Here is a 24,053-nt window from a genome sequence, read left to right as displayed (position 1 = left end):
GAGAATGACAGGAGACTGTGCATAACCCACTGTAATACTTACTTTCGGCACGTTGAGGGGATGTTTTGCCAGAGGCATAGCTGGGGCTCTGCCCTGTTTGTAAAGCACCGTAATGCCAGCACCTGAATGAAACCCAATGTGTATCCAAGTATTTTTTTTCCTTCGGAGCGTGGGATAATGAAATACAGTGGATGGCGACAAGCTGTTTAATGCATCCTAACAAACAGTAGTTGAGTAGGATAAGACAGTGCCAATTCAGAGTTGAACATATATGTCTTCCTATTCTTTCTCCAGTTAGAAATCCTAGAATGGCTGCTGCTTCCATCGAAAGCGAATTGCAATCTCTCTTCATGAAGGGCGGATTGGTTGCGGTCGTTCAACGGGCGAAAGCAGTTCTCGAAAATGTGGAGAGTACGACGCTGAACATTGCTGTGATTGGAGAATCCGGCGGTGGGAAATCATCTTTCGTCAGTCTTTTGGGCGCGTCGGGCATCAAGGGACATTCGGCATTAACGGCTGGTAAGGAACCGCAGATGGAGCCAGTGCAATACCAGTTCTCCAGCGACGATAAAGTCAGCATCTGGGACGTCCCTGGGACACAGACAGTGAAATCCGACGCCGATGCCTACCTCAACAGTCTAACATTTGACAAGTATCATTTCTTCATTGTTCTCGGTGGTGCTGAGTTTGAGGAAACCGCATGGCAACTGACCAAGAAAATTCGGGAGAAGAAGAAGAAATGTTACTTCGTGCGTAATAAATTAGATTCTTACCTGGAGTCTGAAAAACAACGAGAAGAAAGCCAGTACGATGAGACGAAAGCTCTGGAACACCTCAGAAATACTTTTGTTGAGCGCTCGAAGAAGGAGGGGTTGGAACCTACTCAAATATTTCTGATCTCCAGCTTGCACCGAGACAAGTTTGACTTCGAAGAACTTCAGCGGACGCTAAAAGAAGAATTGCCTGCCTTGAAGAAGACTATCCGTTCGCATGTTCTGGACAAGCAAATATCATTACTAACATCACTAATCGATAAGAAGAAAGACGGCTTGTTAGCTGAAACTTGGAAAATTGCTGCTGCGGCGGCTTCATCTAGGGTCATGTCAATTCCAGGAGCTTCTTTTGTTTGTGACATCCCCTTGTTACTTTACAACATTTCCTCTTACCGTTCCTCCTTTGGTTTAGATCCCAGTGTTCTCGTGACATTGGCGTCAATGGTTGGGGAGGAGTTCGAGTATCTGAAGGCTGAGCTGCAGTCCGCCTTTTCGCAAGAAATTACCGTCAGCAGAATCTCCCAGGAACTCCTGCAGATGGCAGGTGAGGAGATAGTGCAGGGAACCATTCTGGAATTTGTACCTCTGATAGGCCAGGGCATATCGGCCAAGCGAGCTTACAGCACAATCAATGGTTTTTTAGGGGACACTGTGCGGAAACTCGCGGAGGACAGCAAGAGAATAATTAAGAAGGTTTTAATGCTAGACGATTGAGAACGGCGAAGACACATCCAGCAGACAGTTGTACAAACGGTGGAAATCTTCACGCTAAATGTCTCATTCAGATGTTAATTCGATTAAAATGTGTAGATGATTTATGTTTATTTTGTGGTCTGGTTTCTAGTCTCTCCTATTTTTCTTGCTAATTTAGATGACTTTAAATCGAGCCCGCTTGCGGATAATGAACTCTGAGCTGAACTGAAATACGCCTTTTGATTTCATGCTTTCTATCCCATGTTTCTCTCGATTTTCTTTTTCGTTGCTACTTGTGCGATTTGGGGTTTTTATTGCGCAAGGGGGAAAGGGTTAGAAGTTTTTATTTCTTTGAACGGGTTCCCTGGCTTCTCTTTGTTTCCTGGCTGCCAGTGGGAAGACGAATCTCAGGGTCGTATACTGCATGCATATTTTGATAATAAACGTACTTTGAATCTTTGAATATTAAATCTTTGATATTCACACAGACATGTAAAAGGTAACGCCATGTAGACACACATACACTCGCATATAATCAGGATATACTGCTCATGCTGGAAATCTTGACAAACATGCACAAATACTGGAAGACTACGGGTCAGATAACACATTAAAAGAGGAGTAAACATCCTACGTTTCGGGTCGAGGCCCTTCATCATGGGCCATACTCTCTTAAATGTGCCCGAATGTCCAACTGTTCTCAGAACATATCCAGTGTGGACACAAACTCGCACATAGGCAAATACATAGAGAAACATACACACAGCCACATGCACACACACGCACAGACTCTCACACAAAAACACGCACACATACACACACGCACTCATACATACTCTCACAGACACACGCACACTCACAAACATATTCTCTCTCTCACACACACACACTCATACATACTCTCACACACACACGCATACTCTCTCTCTCTCACCGACGGACACGCACGCACGCACACTCTCTCTCAATCACACACACACACTCATACCTACTCACACACACTCTCTCACACGCACGCACATACACACACTCTCTCTCACACACACTCATTCATATATTCTCACACACACGTATATACGCACGCGCGCACACGCACACACACATACATACTCTTACACATACATAAACACACGCGCGCACACACACTCACACATAGTCTCTCTCACACACACAGACTCTCTCTCTCACACAAACACTTATACATACTCTCACACATACGCACACACACACTCATACGTACTCTCACACACACATAAACACACGCACACACTCACATCCACGGACGCACATATATATACACACACTCACAATAGACAAAGGACAATAGGTGCAAGAGTAGGCCATTCGGCCCTTCGAGCCAGCACCCCCATTCACTGTGATCATGGCTGATCATCCACAATCAGTACCCTTTTCCTGCCTTCTCCCCATATCCCTTCACTCCGCTTTCTTTAAAAGCTCTATCTAACTCTTTCTTGAAAGAATCCAGAGAATTGGCCTCCACTGCCTTCTGAGGCAGAGCATTCCACAGAACCACAACCCTCTGTGTGAAAAAGTTTTTCCTGAACTCCGTTCTAAATGGCCTACTCCTTATTCTTAAACTGTGGCCACTGGTTAAGGACTCCCCCAACATCGGGAACATGTTTCCTGCCTGTAGCGAGTCCAATCCCTTTATAATCTTATATATTTCAATCAGATCCCCCTCACCCTTCTAAATTCCAGTGTATACAAGCCCAGTCTCTCCAATCTTTCAACATATGACAATCCCGCCATCCCTGGAATTAACCCAGTGAATCTGCGCTGCACTCCCTCCATAGTAAGAATGCCCTTCCTCAAATTTGGAGACCAAAAATGCACACAATTCTCCAGGTGTGGTCTCACCAGGGCCCTGTACAAATGCAGAAGGACCTCTTTGCTCCTATACTCAATTCCCCTTGTTATGAAGGCCAGCATGCCATTAGCTTTCTTCACTGCCTGCTGTACCTGCATGCTTACTTTCAGTGACTGATGACCAACGACACCCAGATCTCATTGTACTTCCCCTTTTCCTAACCTGACACCATTCCGATAGCAATCTGCCTTCCTGTTCCTGCCACCAAAGTGGATAACCTCACATTTATCCACGTTAAACTGCATCTGCCATGCATCTGCCCACTCACCCAACCTGTCCAAGTCACCCTGCATTCTCATAACATCCTCCTCACATTTTACACTGTCACCCAGCTTTGTGCCACCTGCAAATTTGCTAATGTTACTTTTAATCCCTTCATCTAAATCATTAATGTATATTGTAAATAGCTGCGGTCCCAGCACCGAGCCTTGTGGTACCCCACTAGTCACTGCCTGCCATTCTGAAAGGGACCCGTTAATCCCTACTCTTTGTTTCCTGTCTGCCAACCAATTTTCTATCACGACAGTACTCTGCCCCCAATACCATGTGCTCTAATTTTGCCCACTAATCTCCTATGGGGGAGCTTATCAAAGGCTTTCTGAAAGCCCAGGTACACCTGGCTTTCCCTTGTCCATTTCATACTAATGTCCCCCAAAAATTCCAGAAGATTAGTCAAGCATGATTTCCCCTTCGTAAATCTATGCTGACTCGGACCTATCCTGCTACTGCTATCCAAATATGCCGCTATTTCATCCTTTATAATTGACTCCAGCATCTTCTTAACAAAACATTTGTGTAATAATAAACGGAAGAGAAATAAACAGAGCATCTAACAGTCGAGTATAAATGGCATGGACATCGTGAAGGAAGTATAATAGATGCACACATTTTATATTAAAATAAAAATTCTTAAGATAATTGCACTTGTTTAAAACAATGATTGTAGGTCCGTACGTATCGCCTAAGCGTGTCAGGATGTTCCAAATGACGCAATGGCATTGATTAGGCTCCAATAATTCCGTGCTTCCGTTCAACAAAGTCTGAATAGCAACTGCGTGTAAATCTATTTATTTTGTTCAATAATCTCCCACTCACCTAAATCTTCCTCGAAAATCAGTATATATATATATCCGCATTTTTCATGAAACCTGTTTATACGCACAACTCTATATAGATTTGAGTGTAAACCGGTTTCATGAAAACGGCCATAAACAGGAGCATTGCGCCATCACGAGCCTCCTGACATGTTTCAATAGCAACGTAACTCCTCCCAACCGCACGCTTTCTCTCGTAATTATATTCTATTACTGTATGTAAAGGCGTCGTCCTTTAGCAGTTTAACTTCATGCGAGCAAGTGGAAACATTCCAGCTATTGCTGTTTTGCTCAAGTCTTTCACATTTTCTAAGGTTAGGTGCACATAAATGAACACAATATTGCAGCTATTGATGGATTCCAGCTTCAGTTTGAACTGTATACTAATACCCAGGAATATCAACAGCACGCCAACTTAATCGATCGATAGGCTCTGGTCAGTTCAAGCTTATTTCCGGTTTTCACGTTTTTTACTTAGCCTTCTGTAATAGAACTATAAAGTGGAGTATGGAGCTAAGCGAAGGGAGTGAGACAAAACTCTGTATCAAGAAAGCATACGGTGCATTGGCATTCATCAATCGTGCGATTAAGTTTAGGAGCCGAGAAGTAATGTTGCAGCTAAGTAAGACCCTGGGCAGACCCCACTTGGAGTACTGTGCTTAGTTCTGGTCGCCTCACTACAGGAAGGATGTGGAAACCATAGAAAGGATGCAGAGGAGATTTACACGGATGTTGCCTGGATTGGAGAGCATGCCTTATGAAAACAGGTTGAGTGAACTCGGTCTTTTCTCTTGGAAGATGAGAGGTGACCTGATAGAGGTGTATAAGATGATGAGAGGCATTGATCGTGTGGATAGTCAGAGGCTTTTTCCCAGGGCTGAAATGGCTGCCACCAGAGGGCACAGGTTTAAGGTGCTTGGGAGTAGGTACAGAGGAGATGTCAGGGGTAAGTTTTTTACTCAGAGAGTGGTGAGTGCGTGGAATGGGCTGCCGGCAACGGTGCTGGAGGCGAATACAATAGCGTCTTTTAAGAGACTTTTGGATAGGTACATGGAGCTTCGAAAAATAGAGGGCTATAGGTAACCCTAGTGATTTCTAAGGTAGAGGCATGTTCGGCACAGCTTTGAGGGCCGAAGGGCCTGTATTGTGCTGTAGGTTTTCTATGTTTCTATGTAACCTCTTCCCAGATGGGAGTGGGACAAACAGTCCACGGGCCATGTGTATAGAATACTTCATGATGTTGCTGGCTCTTTTCCGGCACCTTTCAGTATATATGCTCTTAACAGTGCGTAGGCCGGTGCCGGTGATGCGTTGGGCAGTTTCAACTACCTAGTGTAGAGCCTTCCTCTCCGTCACAGTACCGTTCCCGTACCGACCGGCGATGCCGCTCGTCGGGAAGCTGTCTACTGCGCATGTGTAGAATGACGTAAGTATGGATCTGCATAGTCCAGCTTTCAGTCAGATTCAGGTGAAATATCAGGGGCATACGTCATGAAATTTGTTGCAATTCATGATAATAAAACCTGCAAATTACAGTGAGATATATATTTGTGGAGATCTGTTTTCACTTTGACATGAATCTGTTTCTGTTAATCAGCGTCAAAGAAGCCAAATTACATCCACTGCGATTCAATGTTGTAAAACAATAAAACATGAAAACTTCCAAGTGGGGTGAGGTAGTGTTCAAGAGCTCGATGACGATTCAGAAATCTGATGGCAGAGGGGAAGAAGCTATTCCTAAATCTGCCTGTCTCTGATGGTACCAGTGAGAACAGGGCATGTCCTGGATGACAGAGACCTCAGTGACGGACGCCGCCTTTTTGAGGCATCGTTCCTTGAAGGTGTACGGGATGCTTGGAAGTCTAATGCCCATGTGGGAGCTGATTGAGTTCGCAACTTTCTCCAGCTTATTTCTGTGCAGTGCCCCCTCCCCTTAACTCCAAATGAAATACAGCCGCTGTCGTGCCTTCTTTGTAACGGTATCGATATGCTGGGCCCAGGATAGAGCCTCAGAGATATTGATTGCCAAAACTTGAAACCGCTCACCCTTTCTACTTCTAATCCCTTGGTGAGGACTGCCTCGGCTTACCCTTTCTGAAGTCCACGATGAATTCTTCGGTTTCTCCTCAGCCTCCTCGGAAACTGGAGGCGTTGGTGAGCAGTCCTGACTGTGTAGGATGTGCTCTGGGACGACGAGCGGTTGTGAGATGTGCAGTCCCAGGGGTTTCAAACTGCTTGTAGTTTCCACGACTGTGCCGCCGATCTAAAGGCCGGTGTGAGTGATGCGAGTTCTCCTGAAATCTATAACCGTCTCCGTTGTCTTGCAGACATCAAGGAAGAGATTTATTTTATAGTTCAAAGTGCATTTATTACCAAATTATGCACGCAGTAGACAACCCTGAGATTCGTCTTCCCCACAGACAGTCACTTAACAAAGAAAACCAATGAATCCTTTCAAACAGAAACATCCCCCACCACCACGCGCAAAAAAAAACGAATCGTGCAAACGGTAACAAAAGAAAACGAGCGAAAAACACAAAGTCGAAAGAGTCCAGGAATAATTCAGCTCAGCTCAGTGTTCGTTAACTGCAGGCCGCCCCGATCGAATATCATCCAAGTTAGCAACGAAACAGGAGGGCCCAAAAACCAGAAACACATCATAACGTCAACTACAGAGCCCAATCCACAAAGTGCATCGATTACACATTGCCCACGTCCTAGGGCTCCGGCACCATCCCCGACCGCGCAGAGGGAGAGTGAGGGACCATCCGACGCCTGGCTCTAGGCCTCCAACTCTTCCACCCCCTTTCGGCAGGCAGTTTCATTGCTGTTGGTGATGAACCTCGCCGCTATTGTGTCATCGGCGAACTTGCCAATGTGATTATTCGGGAATTAGTCTGCTCGGTCATGTGTGAGCGAAGTGTACGGCAATGGGCCCAGCACACAGCCCCGGGGGCGGGGGGGGGGCACCCGTGTTGAGGATGATGGGGAGGGAGAAGCTGTTGTGCATCCTGACTATCTGAAGCGTTAGGAAGTCCAAGTGGTACATTTAGACCGGGGAGTAGGACTTTGTTGACCAGAGTCTGTAGGACAATCGTGTTCAATGCCGAACCGAACTCCAGGAGCAGCAGTCTGATCAACGTGCCCTTGTTTTTCGAAGTGTGTCAGGGCTACCCGCACGAAAGACGATGTAGAACGGCATGTTGGTGGGTGTACATTGTGGCACAAATGGAGCATTTGATGTGTGCTAACATGCACCTGGGCGGTATATTAGTATTTACAGAGGTCACCATGGAGTCTATCATTATCTTACAGGAGTGACCGGGCAGTCCCAGGGTGTGTGTCAGTATCTGCAGCGTGTTCCAGGAAATATGTCAGTGGTTACATGGGGTCTCCTGCGTTGTGTCAGTATGTAGAGGGGTCTCCTTTGCAAGTTTTTATCTAGCTGGTGTCCCCACCTCTGTGTCTTTACTTACAGGAGGCCCCCCCGTCTGCATGTTTGTATCTAGAGGTGGGCGGTGTGTGACGGTCTGTATCTGGAGGCGGGATCCGTGTGAGAGTGATAAGGGAGTCACCGCATGCGTGTCTTTATTTAGAGGAAGTCACCGTGTACCTGTCTTTATTAACCAGGGTCCTGTGTTTGGGGTGTATTCCAGCGTGTCGGAATTTACAAGGAGTCGCGGAAAGAATGCCAATATTTACGGAGGGCTCCGTGGTGTGTGTGTGTTTGTTTGTGTGTGAGTGCTGTGTGTGAGTGTGAGTGTGAGTGTGTTCTGTGTGTGTTTGTATGTGTTGTGTGAGTGTGAGTGTGTTTTGTGTGTGAGTGTGTGTGTTGTGTGAGTGTGAGTGTGTTGTGTGTGTGAGTGTGTGTGTTGTGTGAATGTGAGTGTGAGTATGTTGTGTGTGTGAGTGTGAGTGTGCGAATGTGTGTGTTGTGTGTGTGTGAATGTGAGTGTGTGTGTGTATGCGTTGTGTGTGTGAGTGTAAGTGTGTGTGTATGTGTGTGTGTGTTCTGTGAGTGTGTGTGTGAGTGTGTGTGTTGTGTGAGTGTGAGTATGTTGTGTGTGTGAGTGTGTGTGTGCGAATGTGAGTGTGTTGTGTGTGTGTGCGAATGTGAGTGTGTTGTGTGTGTGTGTGTTGTGTTTGTGTTTGTATGTGTGTGTGTTTGTGTGTGAGTGTGTTGTGTGTGTGTGTGTTGTGTGTGTGAGTGTAAGTGTGTGTGTGAGTGTAAGTGTGTGTGTGAGTGTAAGTGTGTGTAAGTGTGTGTGTGTGTGTATATGTGTGTGTGTGTTTAGAGGATCCCGTGGAGTGTGTGGGTATTTGCAGGGTCTCGCTGGTGATATTTCTCTATTTAAAGTGGGTCCTTGTGGCGGTGTCTGTATTTTGTTGAATTGCCCGCCCACAGCACCACTCCACCCCCACGGTCATTCATGAAACCTCAAAGACACACGAGATTCTGCAGGTGTCAGACAGCCTGAGAAACATACATAAAATGCTGGAGAAACCCAGTAAATCAGGCAGCCTCTATGGAGGAGGGAGACCAGAGGGAGGAGGTTGACAGCTGAGGTGTAGCGCAGGAGTGAGAAGAGAAATGAAGGAAAGGAGAGAAGTGGAGGGGGAAGAGACGGCGATGTTCCTGCCGTCAGGTTGGAGGCTGATCGTAGGGAATGTGAGGTGTTGTGGGGAGTTGTGCACACAGCGCGTCACAGGAAACGGCCTCTCCTTTTGGACTGCCTATACTTCTTGATGCTTTGGTAAAGCACCAGCTTAATCAAAGTTCAAACCTACCCCGGACACCCTCTTTTCTCCCCTACCACTGTTAGGCAGAATATACCCGAAAGCACGTCCCTCCAACTGAAGGACAGCTCCTACCCTGCAGTTATAAGATGAATGAATGGAGCTCTTGTATGGTAAGGTGGACCTCATTGTTACCTGCAGTGCAAGTGGAACAGTTACATTCTACATTCCAGTATTGTTTAACCTTGTAGTACCTCAATGCTCCGTGCAATGATCTGACCCGTGTGGATGGCATGCAACACAAAGTATTTCTATCTATCTCGTCACGTGTGACAGTAATAAAACGATTTACCATTTGTAAGAAGTAGCAAATAAGCTGTACAGCGTGTTTGCCTCCCTCCGCTGGTGCGCAGCGGTTACGTTGCAAATCTGAAACACTTGTCGGGCTGCACCGGGGGTATTGCATTAATTTCTGGTCGTCCACTACAGAAAGAGTGTGTGTGTGTGTGTGTGTGTGTGTGTGTGTGTGTGTGTGTGTGTGTAGGGGAGGGGACGGGATTGAGAAGATGCCAAAGAGGTTCACCAGGTGAATTAGAGGGTGTATAGACAGAGCAGACAGCTGGTGACATTTTCCCCAGGGTGCAAACACTAGAGTGCTGCTCTTTCAGATGAGAGGGGTAAGTTCAAAAGAGATGTGCGGGGCAAGTTTTCTTCTACACGGAGAGCAGCGGGTGGAATGTGCTGCCGAAGGGGTGCTGCAGGCCGATCTGAAAGAGGCTGTTAGTCCAAAACACGGGTGTATACAGTGGAGGGATCGAGACAATGTGTAAGCGAATGGGATGGGTTGGCACGAGGAAATCTGCAGATGCTGGGATTTCAAGCAACACACATCAAAGTTGCTGGTGAATGCAGCAGGCCAGGCAGCATCTTTGGGAAGAGGTACAGTCGACGTTTCGGGCTGCTGCGTCACCAGCAACTTTTATGTGTGTTTGTTTGGGATGTGTTGAGTTGAGTGTTCCTAATGACCGGCTTGATTAGTTGAACACAAGATGGTAGGCGGAAGGGCGTGTTTCTCTGCTTTACGCCACACTCCCCCACACCCCCGACCCCCCACACACCCCTCCCCCATGGCCTGGCATCCTGACGCACGCGCATTTGTTCACCGCCAGTGTAACTCCGACACCCAGTGTCCGTCACGTGGATTCATTAGAGAACCGGCGGCTTGGCGGCCACGTCCTGCTCCTCGTAGGCCGAATTGGCGTAGGTGTAACCGTGGTGCACAGAGGGTTTGTAGTAGTCGATGTTCCGGACGGGCGGTAGGTATGGGACCATATAGGAATCCCATCGGTGGCCCTCGGGCACCAGGCTATGCAGCGGGTACATGTGGAAGCGATCGGGGTGTGCCCGTAGCCAATCTTCCCAGATCCTTGGGGCAGAGGAAACAGCGATCAGGGAGGAAAGGTTTTTGTCTCCTTGTCAATCCCTGAGATCCACCGTATCCCAACTCCTCCTCCTAGCAATCCACCCATTTCCCTCCTCCTCGACCCTCGTGATCCATTCGTCTCCCTCCTCCTCTTTGCCCCCGTGATTCACCATTCTGTCTCCTCGTCCACCCCCGATGCTCAACCATCATCACTCCTCCTCATCCCCCCATGATCCACCTGTCTCCCTCCTCCTCGTTCCCCCGTGATCCACCCTTCTCCTGCCTCCTTGTTGCCCCCGTGATCCACCCATCTTCCTCCTCGTCCGCCCGCCACCCACCCGCTCCTCCATGGCCCTCCCGTGAAACACTGATCTCCCTTTACGTCCCTACTGTGATCTACCCGCCTCCTCTACCTCCCCCCTCGTGAGTCACCTGTCTCCCTCCTCCTCATGCCTCTGAGTTCTATCCGAACCGCTCCTTTCCATCGCGCTTCCTCGGGATCCCGTGAGTAGTCTACTGGGTAGGGAAGGTAACGCTAGCAACTGCTGCGGTCACTGGCACATGCAATGGCATCTTACTTGTCAATGAAGGCATGGTGGAGAAGGAAGATGGGGTCGTTTGAGGCCGCGGCCACCTTGGAGATCGTGCCGTTGAGATAGATGTGAACTAGGTTGTGCAAAGTGCGACCCCTGGACCCAGAACGGCTGGGTTTCTGGTATCCTGAAAGGTGAGAGAGATCTGAGAGTCGTTGGCAATACAAAGATCCTGTAAGCGTGTTATGGGAAGGTGCAGAGGGAGATTCACTGTGTCTGACCCCGGGAGTGTGTGATGGGACGATGTGGAGGGAGACTCACTCTGTGTCTGACCCCGGGATTGTGTGATAGGACGGTGTGGAGGGAGCTTCACTCTGTGTCAAACCCTTGTGATGGGATGGAGTGGAGGGAATTTTACTCTGTGTCTAACCCCGGGAGTTTGTGATGGGACGGTGCAGAGGGAGTTTCACTGTGTGTCTGACCCCAGGAGTGTGTGATGGGACAGTGTGGAGGGAGTTTCACTCTGTGTCTGACCCCGGGAGTGTGTGATGGGACGGTGTGGAGGGAGATTCACTCTGTGTCCGACACCGGGAGAGTGTGATTGGACGGTGTGGAGGGAGATTCACTCTGTGTCTGACCCCGGGAGTGTGTGATGGGACGGTGTGGAGGGAGACTCACTCTGTGTCTGACCCTGGGAGTGTGTGATGGGACGGTGTGGAGGGAGACTCACTGTGTCTGACCCCGGGAGTGTGTGATGGGACGGTGTGGAGGGACATTCACTCTGTGTCAGACCGTGTGCAGGGTAATGGCTCTCTGCACCTTCTAGCACGTTGCGGAAGCTGGAGATGGCGAACTGGTTGTAGGGATAGCCATCGTAGTTCTGTAGACTCAGGGCGTTGGACACATCGCGGGCGGTGGGCAGACGCGGGGCTCGCGGGTCAGCCCCTGGCCGGCGCCTCAGCAGCTGGGTTTGTCGAGTGGGCTGGAGGCAGATGCTGTCCATGGATGCCTCTGTGTCTCCGTCGTAGGTGCACACCGTCTGTAGGGGGAGAGGAGTGGGAGAGAGAGGGTGTGGAAATGTGAGATGGAGGGGTTGGGAGGTTGATGGAGAGGTGGGGCGAATGAAAGGGTGTGAGTGATATGGAGGGAAAGAGATAAAAGGTGAGGAGGGAGGGAACAAGTGGGAGGGTGAGGGAGAGTGGAAGGAAAGGGGAAGAGAGTGGAGTGAATGACAGAGGAGGTGATGGAGAGGGGGAGGATGAGAAGGAAGGGGAGGAAGGAGAAGGAAGGGGAGGAAGGAGAAGGAAGGGGAGGAAGGAGGAGGGAGGGGAGGAAGGAGGAGGGAGGGGAGGAAGGAGGAGGGAGGGGAGGAAGGAGGAGGGAGGGGAGGAAGGAGGAGGGAGGGGAGGAAGGAGGAGGGAGGGGAGGAAGGAGGAGGGAGGGGAGAGGTGTGAGCAAGGGGATACAGTGAGCAAGGATATGGAAGAGGGGTTGAGTGGAGAACAAAGTTACTGTTAATCGGATATGCCGGGGGAATTGAGAAATAAGGCGTACTCCTGTTGTCCCCTATTTGCTCACATCATAGTCACAGTCATAGTCATACTTTATTGATCTCGAGGGAAATTGGGTTTCGTTACAGTTGCACCAACCAAGAATAGAGTATAAATATAGCAATATAAAACCATAAATAATTAAATAGTAACATGTAAATTATGCCAGGAAACATCCTCGGCATTTGGTCCATACTTTCCTATCCACGTACCTGTCCGAGTTAAATGTGAATGTACCTGTCTCAACCACTTCATCTGGCCTCCCAACCACTGAGCGCATCTACAGGAAGAAGGTACAGAAGCCTCAGGACTCACACCGGGAACAGTTACTACCCCTCAACCATCAGGCTCTTGAACAAAATTGAATACTTCACTCAACTTGCTTGCTCCTTTATTGAAATGTTTTCACAACCAATCGACTCACTTTCAAGGACTCTTATCCCATGTTCTCAATATTTATTGCTTATCTCTTTATTATAATTAATATTACTCTTTTTGTAATTGCACAGTTTATAGTCTTCTGCACTTTGAATGCCCTAGATGGCCGGTCTTTCATTGATTCTATTATGGTTGTTATTCTATAGATTTATTGAGTATGCCCACAAGAAAATGAATCTCGGGATGGTATATGGTGACATATATGTACTTTGATAATAAAATTAACTTCGAACTTTGATAGCACGTTCCATATACAGAGCACCCTCTGGGTACAAATGTGTCCCTCAGGTCCTTATTAAACATTCTCCTCTCACCTTAAACCCGTGTCCTCTGGTTATTGATAGAAAAAGACTGTGCGCATTCATCCTGTCTGTGCCCCTCATGATTTTATACACATCTTTAAGGTCATAAAGTCTGAACTTTGCCAAACTCTCTGTAACTCAGTCCATCGAGTCCTGGCAACATCCTCATAAATCTCCTCTACCATTTTCCTGTCAATGGGGGGCGTTGGTATGGACCCAAATGCAAGACTCAGACACTGAAGTACTAGGAACAGGACTAGGCGTGACAAGGCAGCAAGGGAAGAGGGGAAGAAATGACGCTGGACATTGACACAGGCCCTGGACGAGACAAGGATTCAGAGCCTGGACTAGGACATGGACAAGAAACACGGAACCTGGACAAGGATCTAGGAACAAAGAGCCTGGACTGGTGACACAGAACTCCAGAACCAGAGCCGGGACAAGGACCCAGAAGCCGGGTCTTGGTTGGGACTCAGAACCTGGGTCTAGGCTAGGACTCGTGACTAGGATCTTGGCAAGGACAGGACATGGCTACAGAACAGGATGTGGAACTCCAGCACAGGTCGAGGCACATGGTCAGGACGAGAACACAAAGCCTTGACTTGGACAGGACGAGAGACTCCTGGACAGTTCGAGGGAACTACTGCACCGGGCTGGGCGAGGCACATGGACAGGACGAGAACACGAAGTCTTGACTTGGTCGAGGGAGACAGGAATGCAGAGCTTTCGTAACCTTGAGAGACAGGAACATGGAACACAGAGCCGGGACCCCTCCTTGGAAACAGGACGTAGGGCCGGGACTCATACACTGAACATTGAGAGACAGATCTCCACTCAAGGTAGCGGCAAATGGCCGGAACTACCCAGCGAAGGCGAAGGCACAAGGAGACGGTACAACACAAGGTAGCGGTAAACACCCGGACCTACCTAGCAACGGCGTGGACACAGAGATAGTTCCCAACTCAAGGTAGCAGCAAACGATTGGACCTACCTAGAAACGGCGTGGACACAGAGACAGTTCCCAACTCAAGGTAGCGGCAAACGGCCGGACCTACCTAGTGAAGGCGTGGACACAGAGACAGTTCAAAACAACGATAGACAGTTCCTTATCTTGCTCCAGCGGTTGAACTTTACAACGGTACAGGCGAGGGTTACAGGCGAGGCGAGGCTTCAGGCGAGGCTAGGTTTCAGACACTAGTTGCAGGGCAAGGCTTCAGGAGGAAGGGTCCGAGAAGGGATTCAGACAGGGGATATGGACGTGAACAATCCAGCAGCCAAGCCCTGGTCTCCGGAGGTATTTATGTGTCTGCCCAAACGAGAATCATGTGCCTTAATTAGAGCACCCAGCAGAACAATGGAAAACCGGAAATCCTGGAATACAGATCGAAGGACCGGACCGTGAACCGGAATGCGGATTTCATGGACCGGACCATGACACTTCCAGATTAATGGCAGCTATTCTGTCGCAGGGCGACCAAAACTGAACAACAGCTGAGTGCGACCTGTACAACATGTTATCAACTGCAACATAACGTCCCAATTCCTGTACTCAGTGGCCTGACTAATGAAGGTCAGTGTGACAAAGAGCACCTTCACCACCCTATCTTACCGTGGCGCTACTTTCATGTAAACCATATCCCTGAACCCTTTGCACCAATTCATTCAAAGCGTGTGCAATCACTCGGATAATAGATTTGCAAACGCAACTAATTTTGAAATTGGGAAAGAGAATGGTGTACGACTGGCAACAAAATACTCAGCTAGTAGTACGTAACGTACTACGATGATAGCGCTGCCTAAAAATGCCACGGCAATATTGTGATTTCAACGTTATCCTTTCTGAGAGAGTTAAGATAGGTTTAATTAAGGCATTCACTCATATGTTGAACTTCGTGCTTAGAAACGCAGAATGTGAAGAACTGTCAATTCTTGTTGACACCGTTGGAACATTTCAAGCCTCTGGTGCTGGCTGCGAACGTGAATTCAGTCTTACAAATTCAATCAAATGGCAAATCCAGACACAGACCAGAAGTGGACCATTTGGACGATCTAATGAGGATTAAGACATATCTTTCATCCCGACCCAAAGTTACTCTGAATATTGTTTATCGACAACGGATTTGCAATAAAGACAGACCAGTATAAAGTTTATGAAACGTGAAAGCTCTTTTGTAATGTATTTCATTACACCTTTCAATTAATACATGAAATTAAAACTACTGATATTTAAATGTTCGTTCTAAATAATCAGAGTGTGCGTATTACAAAGAAGTAATAAAGTGCCTCCGCATTTGCCAGGCCGTGTAAATGTTTCCTTCGCAGAACAATGGCTGATCCTCACAGCCGTTTAAAAAACGGAGGCAACGCTGCTTTCCAGGGACCTGCCCTTCGCTCTGAAGGACCTGCCCTGGTTTGTCTTCCCGATGTTCATTATCTCAATTCACTTGTAACCCGCTTTATTTAGAATGGCTTCGGCGTTTAAAGGGAGGGGTAAATGGGCCCCGGTGGGTTTAAAGGGAACGGGAAGCAGGATCCCAATCGGTTTAATGGGGAGCGGGGTACGGAGTCCTGATAGGTTTAAAGGGAGCGGCAAACGGAATCTCGGTGGATTTAACTGGAGCGGGAAATGCGATCGCAGTGGGTTTAAGGAAAGCGGGGGAAGGGGTCCAGTTGAGTTTAATGGGAGTGGGGAACGAGCCCACGGGATCACACAGACGGGATGGCACATGGGAGACTCATTGACACTCAGAGGGGTGTAGGGGAGGAAGGGCTCTTGGAGACGGGAAGGGGCGTAAGGGAGGGAGGGCGTGACAGAGGGGTGTGGGTAGCGTATATTGATTGATAGGGTTGCGGCTGTTTTGTGTATGTTGTGTAAATAGGATCTGCACAAGGTTGGGGACTGAGGGATTTGGCAGGTCACCGTGTCCCTGACCAACTGCTGACCGTAGGTCCGAGGGCTAACATCCCGTGACTCTGCTCGTTCGCAGCTGCACTCGTCCGCAGGCAGCTAGTGAGATGTGACCGCGATAAACCCCTCCTTGCCCTTTACCCCTCTCCGTCTCCATCAGTTCTTCCTTTTCACTACACCCCCTTCCCGATCGGCAACCCCCGCCCTTCTTCCTCGTCTGCGCCAATCCCTCCCCGTCTCCATGACCCTCTCCCTCCCCTACATTCCTCCCCCTCTCTGTCACAGCACTCCGTCACCCTTTCCGGCCTCCGCGACCCTCTCCGTCCTCTCACCTTCCAGCCGGCGAGGAGGGCGGGCGCCCGTATCTTGCCGCTGTCGTCACTGCGCCCCATTTGGCTGCCCCGACAGACATCACAACCCGAGGTCCGCGTCCAGTTCCAGTAAGGCAAGCTGAACTCTTCGTTCCCCGACAGTAGCCTCAGCTCCTCCTCGAGGAACGCCAGGTAGCGCCGGTGCCAGGGCGTGAAGGCCGGACCCCCGTGGGCAAAGTTAGCGCCAGAGATCGCCCCCTCCCTCACACCCCCACCGGCTTTCCCACCCAGGGGCTTGGTGGCCAGGTAATGCATCCAGGTGATAAGGTCGTAGACTGTGGCGTCTCGGAAGGCCAGACCCCCTGGCAGCGAAGGGTCAGACGGGGAGGAAGGGGAGAAGGGGAACAGGGTGAATGAGAAATGGGACGAGGAAGCAAGTGGAGGGGAGGGGTCGGGAGATGGGGTGGCCAGCATGACGTATCGGCCGCTGACGGTGCCCTTCGCCTTTTTCAGCATCCAGAGGAGGGCCCGCCACTGCTGCCGGCTGAGCTGATGGACCCCCTTCCTCACCCGGACCGCCCAGCGCTCGCAGAAGGGACCCCGCCAGCCTCCCGCGCACCTTCCGCAATCGAATCCCGAGAAGTGCGGGCGGCATGCACAGACGTGGGCAAAGAAAGCGCTGGGCCAGGCCAGCCGGAAATCCCAGGGCGAGGGGAGCGCGGAGTGGGGTGTAGAAGGAGGAGGGGGGCGGAGGGGCATGCAGGACCCCCGGCCGCTGCGCTCCCCGCAGGGAGACCCATCCCCTGGCCAGTGGGGACAGCAGACACGCGAGTTCAGGGCGGAGAGCGAGGCGCAGGGACGGGGGAACTGGGCGAGAGGGGTGGGGGGCCGGGAGAGAAGCAGGAAGAGTGGGAGGAGGATGAGGGCGAGGGGGTTCGACTCCTGCATTGGTGAAGCGGGGAGGGAGGGATGAGGGGCTAGAAAGAGAGAGGAGGAAGGAGAGAGGAGGGGATGGAGCGATTGAAAGAGAGGTAGAGGGGTAGAGGGGTAGAGGGACAGAGGGAGGGAGAGGAGCTACGAGGGTGGAGGCGGGACAAGCAGCGAGGGGGAAGAGGGACGGAGAGAGAGAACGAGAGAAGGAGAGCGAGGCAGTCACCAGCCGGGAGGGTAGGGAGGAGATGGAGGGGTTTATAAAGGAGTGGGTGTTGGTTTGGCTGAGGGTTCATACGCGTGAAATAGGGCACCGAACCAGGACAGGATGTGTGAGTGATGTGGAGAGAGACAGGGCGAGAGAGAGAGAGAGGAGAAAGAGAGGGAGAGAGAGAGGGCGAGAGAGAGGGAGGGAGGGAGGGAGAGAGAGGGCGAGAGAGAGAGAGAGAGAGAGAGAGAGAGAGAGAGAGAGAGAGAGAGACAGAGAGAGAGAGAGAGAGAGAGAGAGAGAGAGATGGAGGAGCTAGAATCCACGGTCCGCCCTCTAAATACACACAAATACGGAGTTCCTTTCTAAATACAGACTCGAATCCGGGAGCCCCGCTAAATACAGACACGAATCCGGTGACCCCTCTAAATACAGACACAAATACGGGGTTCCCCTCTAAATACAGGCGCTCATATCACCCACACGGGACCTGCCTATAAATATTCACGCACATGGGAACTCATTAAAGACATGTAAAGACACCCACAATGACCAACCCCCCCCCAAATAAAGGCATGCACATGCCCCTCCAAATAAAGACACACACACTCCCTCTAAATGAAAGGATCTCTCACTGATCCATCGTCCCTCTCTCTGACTCAGACACCCCACGGCCGAGGTATGGCACCCCTGCACGGGCAAGCAACAGGCTGCAGCACTAGAAGATCCCAAGAATCTCCCAGCAATCTCCCAGTGGGCACTGGGCTGGACCACCAGCCCATGCCAGCCACTGTTCGGTAATCATTGCTTCCTCCCCGCCCCCCACAACCCATTCCACACCTGCCTCACTTCGCCCAACCAACACAAACGTAATCACCCCGTACATTCGGGAGTAGAGGATTGTGGGACTTGTAGTCCCAATGGCCAGGATAATCGATGGAGTTTTTTAGCCTCTACCACGTCGCTCACCAAGCCGCGCCTCTCATCCGATACAAAGGAAGAGGCACCAGCTGTTTGGAAGGCAAGGGATTATGGGTATTGTAGTCAATATTGGCTTAGCAACAACAGCAGAGATGGGCGATCGGACTACACTGCTCACAATGGGTCTGGCTGCATCGCCAGTCCGGTTCAAGAGTAGCAAAAAGCACCGTCCAACAAAGGGGAGCGCTCCATCTGTTTGAGAAACAGAGGGCTATGAGTCTGCAACAGCTGCGGAGAGGGAAGCAAGGACAATACTTCCCTCAGTGCCACCCGTCTGGTGGCATCGCCTGCACAGTTATTCAGAAAGTTTGTAGTCTCTGTTGGCAGGTCAACAAGGGCGGACATGGCATTTCGGACTACTTTGCCACAATAGCAACAGAGCTGCGGCTCTATAAATCCAATTCAAACTATCTATGCTCGACTCAATGGGCGCGGTAAAGATGGAGAGGAACGCATTTCTAAGGTAGCGCTCAGTTGGCAGCGGATTGCGGGTCATGTAGTCATTACACAAAACAACAGCAGAGGTAACGCCAGACTACACATCCCATGTTGCCAAGCTAGAGCCACTACGGTTGCGCAACTATCGGACCGTCGTTGGCGAATAGGACGAGAGGTATGCTGGGGATTATAGTCCATTGACGCCGGAAGCGTGGGTAGCCCCGCGCACTGGCATAACACGAACTACAAGTTCCGGCATGCCCAGCGCCGTTACTCGTCTCCGCCGGAGCGGCCTGAGGCAAAGAGGGAAAGATGTCCGGACGGCCCAAGCCGCGCACCGCCGCCAACGCCGAGCGTGGTACCGTGTCGGTCAACGAGCGAGTCCTACGCGAGTGCCACTCTCTCTACAGCGAGCCCGACACCGGTGAGTGAGGGTGGGAGCTGCCGGAGAGGAATTCAGCCGGCGCCGGACCGGATCCTGAGAAACGTAAAACTCGGACCGGTACCTAAACTGAATTCCGAAAGAAGACCTGCGGCTCCCGATCCTGCGGGTACTGCAACGCCGGGCTTTCGGAAATACAGCTACATCGTATCTTGTTTAAAACAACTTGCTCCCACTCTCTCCGCTAGTGAGGATTTAAACCCTCCCATTATGGGATGTTTTCACCTTAAAACTCGGGGTATTTTCCCCATACAAACAACAGTGGACGCAGAAGTGATCCCTGCAGCTTGATACTGTTCACCAGTCTCCAATCCCAAAAGCACACTTCCACTACATCCCTCGAATTCTATATAAAACTCTGGTCAGGCCGCATCTGGAATATTCCGGTCATTTCTGGTCACCCCATTACAGGAAGGGTAGGGGGGGCGTTGGAGAGGGCGCAGAGGAGGTTCACCAGGATGACTGCTCACTACTGTAGCTCCTCCACTTTAATATGTGCCTTCAGAGATGTTCTTCTGCACACCACTGTTGTAACACATGGTTATTTTGAGTTACTGTCACCTTCCTGACAGCTTGAACCAGTCTGGCCATTCTCCTCTGACCTCTCTCATTAACAAAGTGTTTTCACCCACAGAACTGCGGCTCACTGGATTTTTTTTTTTTTTGTTTTTCACACCATTCTCTGTAAACTCTAGAGACTTGTGCGTGAAAATCCCAGGAGATCGGCAGTTTCTGAGATGCTCAAACCACCCCATCTGGCACCGACAGTCATTCCACAGTGTGAAAGCCATTTAAATCACATTTCTTCCCTCATTCTGAGCAACAACTGAATCCCTTGACCACGTCTGCATGGAGTTGCTGCCACACAATTGGCTGATTAAATTTGCATTAATGGACAGGCATACCTTAATAAAGTGGCCACTGATTGTATATCATAGAGTCATACAACACAGAAGAAAGCCATTTGGCTTAACTGGTCCCTGCCAACATCAATTCCCATCTGCCCACGTTTGGCCCATATCCCTCCAAGCCTTCCCTATCCATGTGCCTGTCTGAGTGTCTTTTAAACATTGGTAATGTACCAGCCTCATCTACTTCCTCTGGCAGCTTGTTCCATATATAGACCACCATCTGGATGAAATTGTTACCCCAGAGGGTCCCTATTAAATCTCGCTCCATTTTCACCTTAAATGAGTGCCCTATATTTCTTGATTCCCCAACCCTGGGGAAAAGACTGTGCATATTCACCCTAACTGTGTAGGTTCAGTTGCTCGGCATTCAAGATGAGCAAGTAAATTAGGCTAGACATTGGCTTTGTGGGAGAAGCCACACAGAGAGGTGGTAGCAGGTTGCTTCTCTGACTGCAGGTCTGTAACCAGTGGAGTGCTGCTGCGATCGTTGCTGGGTCCTTTGTTGTTTGACATCTATATCAACTATTTGAGTGATAATGTGGTTAACTGGATCAGCAAATTTCGGGTTGACACTAGGATTGGAGGTGTAATGGACAGCGAGTAAGATTATCATGGCTTACAGAGCGATTTGCATTAGCTAGAAAAATGGGCTGAAAATCTTCACATAGAATTTAATGCAGACAAGTGCAAGGTTTTGCACTTCAGTGGGACCAACCAGGGTAGGTCTTACACAGTGAAGGATAGGGCACCGAGGAGTGTGGTAGAACAAATGTCCATAATTGGTTGAAAGTGGTTCGTAAGGAAAGGTTTTGGCACATTGGCCTTCATAAATGAATGTATTGAGTACAAGAGGTGGGATGTTATGTAGAATTTGAATAAGGCATTGGTGAGGCCTAATTTGGAGTATTGTGTGAAGTTTTGGTCACCTACCTGGAGGAGAGATGTAAAGAAGGTTGAAAGAGTGAAGAGAAAATTTACAAGGATGTCGTCGGGTCTGGAGAACCTGAGTTATTAGAAAAGATTAGGACTATATTCCTTAGAACATCAAAAGTTGAGAGGGGATTCGATAGGAGGTATACAAAGTGGAGGGGTAGATAGGGGAAATGCAAGTAGGCTTCTTCCACTTGCATTTGGTGGAACTGCAACCAGAGGTCATGGGTTAAGGGTGAAAGGTGTAAAATTTAAGGGGAACATGAGGGGAAGCTTCTTCACTCAGGGTCGTGAGAGTGTGGAACGAGCTGTCGGCACAAGCTCGATTTCATCGTTTAAGAGAAGTTTAGATAGGTATATGGATGGTCGGGGTGTGTAGGGCTATGGTCCCAGTGTGGGTCGATGGGAGTAGGCAGTTTAAATGGTTTTGGCATGGACTAGATGGGCTGAAGGGCCTGTTTCTGTGCTGTACTCTATGAGATTATTCCCTCGGTCTTTCATGCTCCAGAGAATAAAGTACTAACTTGGCCAACCTCTCTCCATAACTCGAGTTCCTCAAGTCCTGGCCATATCCTTATCAATCCTCTCAGCACCCTTTCCAACTCAATGACATCTTTTCTATAGCAGGGCAACCAAAACTGAACACGATACTCTAAGTGGAGCCTCAGTAATGTCTTGTGAATCTGCATGGTGCCCTGAATGATGAAGGTCAATGCCGAGCACCTCCTTCACCACCGTGTCTACCCGTGGCTCTGCTTTCAGGGAAGCATGCACTGTACCTGTACCCCTCAGTCCCTCTGTTCTACAGTACTTCCCAGGACTCTGATATTCACTGTGACTTGTCCTGAAATGCAACACCTCACACTTATCGGAATTAAACTGCATTTGCCATTCCTCGGCCCACTTCCCCAGCTGTTTGAGATCCCCCTATCAACCCTGATAACTATCCTTGCCATCAACCACACGGCCGATTTCAGTGTCGTCTGCATATTTACTAACCAGTTCTAGTACTTGCTCATCTGAACTGTTGATTCAGATGACAATGGCAATGGGCCCAGCACTGTCCTCTCGGGGACACCACTAATCACGATCCTCAAGTCCGAGAAACAACCTCCCACTGAGTTCCTTCCTGGGTCCCTCAGTTCTGCAACAGCCCTTGGGGCCTGACCGTTCACTGTGAAATTCCTGCTCGGATTAGAATCAGAACCAGGTTCATTTCTGCCAGCATATGAAATGTGTTGTTCTGCGGCAGCAATACGGTGCAAAATATTAAAAGTCACTGTGAGTTACAAACATTGGCAGTGCAAAAGGTGAATAGTGTTCGTGGGTTCAGGGGCCATTCAGAACTGCAATGGCAGAGGGAAGAAGCTCTTCCTGAATGAAGGAGTGTGGGTCTCTCAGCTCTAATGTATCTGTTTCTACTGTCACCCCTGCAGGGTGATACACACATCCACCCACTCTCTGTGTACTAAAACGTCCCTATTGTATCTGATTTTACATTCACCCTTGGCAGGGCAATCCGCACGCACCCACCACTCTCTGTGTAATAAAATGTCTGTAACGTATCTGCCTCTACCAACACCCCTGCAGGGTGATGCACACATCCACCACTCTCTGTATAATTTTTTTAAAAACTGCTTCTGACATCCCCCCAATGCTTTCCTCCGCTCACCTTAAAATTATGCCCCCTTAATAGCTGTTTCTGCTCTGTGAAAAAGACACTGGTTATCCACTCAATTTATCTTATACAAGTCACTTCCCATCCTCCTTCACTCCTCTTCGAGAGAAAAGCCTGAACTTGCTCACCCTCTCCTCTTAAAGTACCCTCTCTACTCCAGACGGCATCCTCTGCACCCTCTCTAAAGCTTACTGTAATGAGGAAACCAGAACTGATGAAGGGTCTAGGCCCGAAACGTCGACTCTTTAAACCTCTCCATGGAGGCTGTCTCATCTGCTGAGAATTTTATGTGTGTTATTCTTAAACCACTGCAGAGGAGGGCAGAAGGGATTTGGGCTAATATGGCACCATCTTTGTACTATTTGAAGACTCTCAACACGGGAAAAGTTTTATCTGCAGGCTAAGTCGGCCCAGATTCCGTGTGAGCCAGCCTCCTGGACCGAGGTTGGCACACAGTGTCGCTGTACAAACAACTGGCAACAGACCGGAACCAACACAATCAGTCAGAACAGCTACACCTTGTTCCCTGATAGTCAGCACTGATAATGTGGCAGAGCATATTATCCAGTTCCCAACCCCTCCCAACACGAGGAGCAGGGGAGCGAATCGTCCTGGTAGGGTGTGTAGTTGGCAGAGATGGCCTTCTCTGAATCCACAGGAGAGGGATGGCTTCACCAAGTACGGCTTGTGTAGAGGGAGCGGGGGTCACAAAGGTGGGAGGGAAGCAGGAGGCGGGGGTGTCATGGAGGCAGTGAGGATGTAGCGGAGGGTATGGCAGAGGTGTTGGAGACAGGGAGGGGTGGAGGGGAGGGAGGGGTGTAGGGTGGGGCAGAGGTGTTGGAGACAGGGAGGGGTGGAGGGGAGGGAGGGGGTGTAGGGTGGGGC

General features: G+C 49.6%; 3 protein-coding genes across 5 annotated transcripts in view; 2 read left to right on the top strand and 1 right to left on the bottom strand.

Annotated features, from left to right (window-relative positions):
- Positions 1 to 308: 308 nt before the first annotated feature.
- On the top strand, positions 309 to 1,487 carry LOC140205355 (interferon-gamma-inducible GTPase 10-like). Its single transcript, XM_072272950.1, has one exon. It carries the CDS (start codon positions 309 to 311, stop codon positions 1,485 to 1,487), a length of 1,179 nt encoding a protein of 392 aa, XP_072129051.1.
- Positions 1,488 to 10,391: 8,904 nt separating this feature from the next.
- LOC140205354 (tyrosinase-like) lies at positions 10,392 to 17,598 on the bottom strand. The gene is made up of 4 exons (XM_072272949.1): positions 16,750 to 17,598; positions 11,961 to 12,105; positions 11,187 to 11,328; positions 10,392 to 10,611 (listed from the first exon to the last, which is right to left on the bottom strand). Exons 1-4 carry the CDS (start codon positions 17,596 to 17,598, stop codon positions 10,392 to 10,394), a joined length of 1,356 nt encoding a protein of 451 aa, XP_072129050.1.
- Positions 17,599 to 19,475: 1,877 nt separating this feature from the next.
- Positions 19,476 to 24,053, top strand: part of LOC140204717 (uncharacterized) — a 31,992-nt gene continuing 27,414 nt past the window's right edge. For all 3 annotated transcript variants that reach the window (XR_011887693.1, XM_072271418.1, XM_072271417.1), the window contains exon 1: positions 19,476 to 19,631. Coding sequence is in view for 2 of the 3 variants with exons in the window: in XM_072271418.1 (XP_072127519.1) it covers positions 19,520 to 19,631 (112 nt within the window). In the remaining variant the exon portion in view is untranslated. The remainder of the gene's footprint in view (positions 19,632 to 24,053) is intronic.

Source organism: Mobula birostris, chromosome 11, assembly GCF_030028105.1.
Source record: "Mobula birostris isolate sMobBir1 chromosome 11, sMobBir1.hap1, whole genome shotgun sequence".
NCBI classification, from domain to species: Eukaryota; Metazoa; Chordata; class Chondrichthyes; order Myliobatiformes; family Myliobatidae; genus Mobula; species Mobula birostris.
Note: the sequence above shows the minus strand (reverse complement) of the source record. Positions and strands in the feature narration are given on the sequence as shown.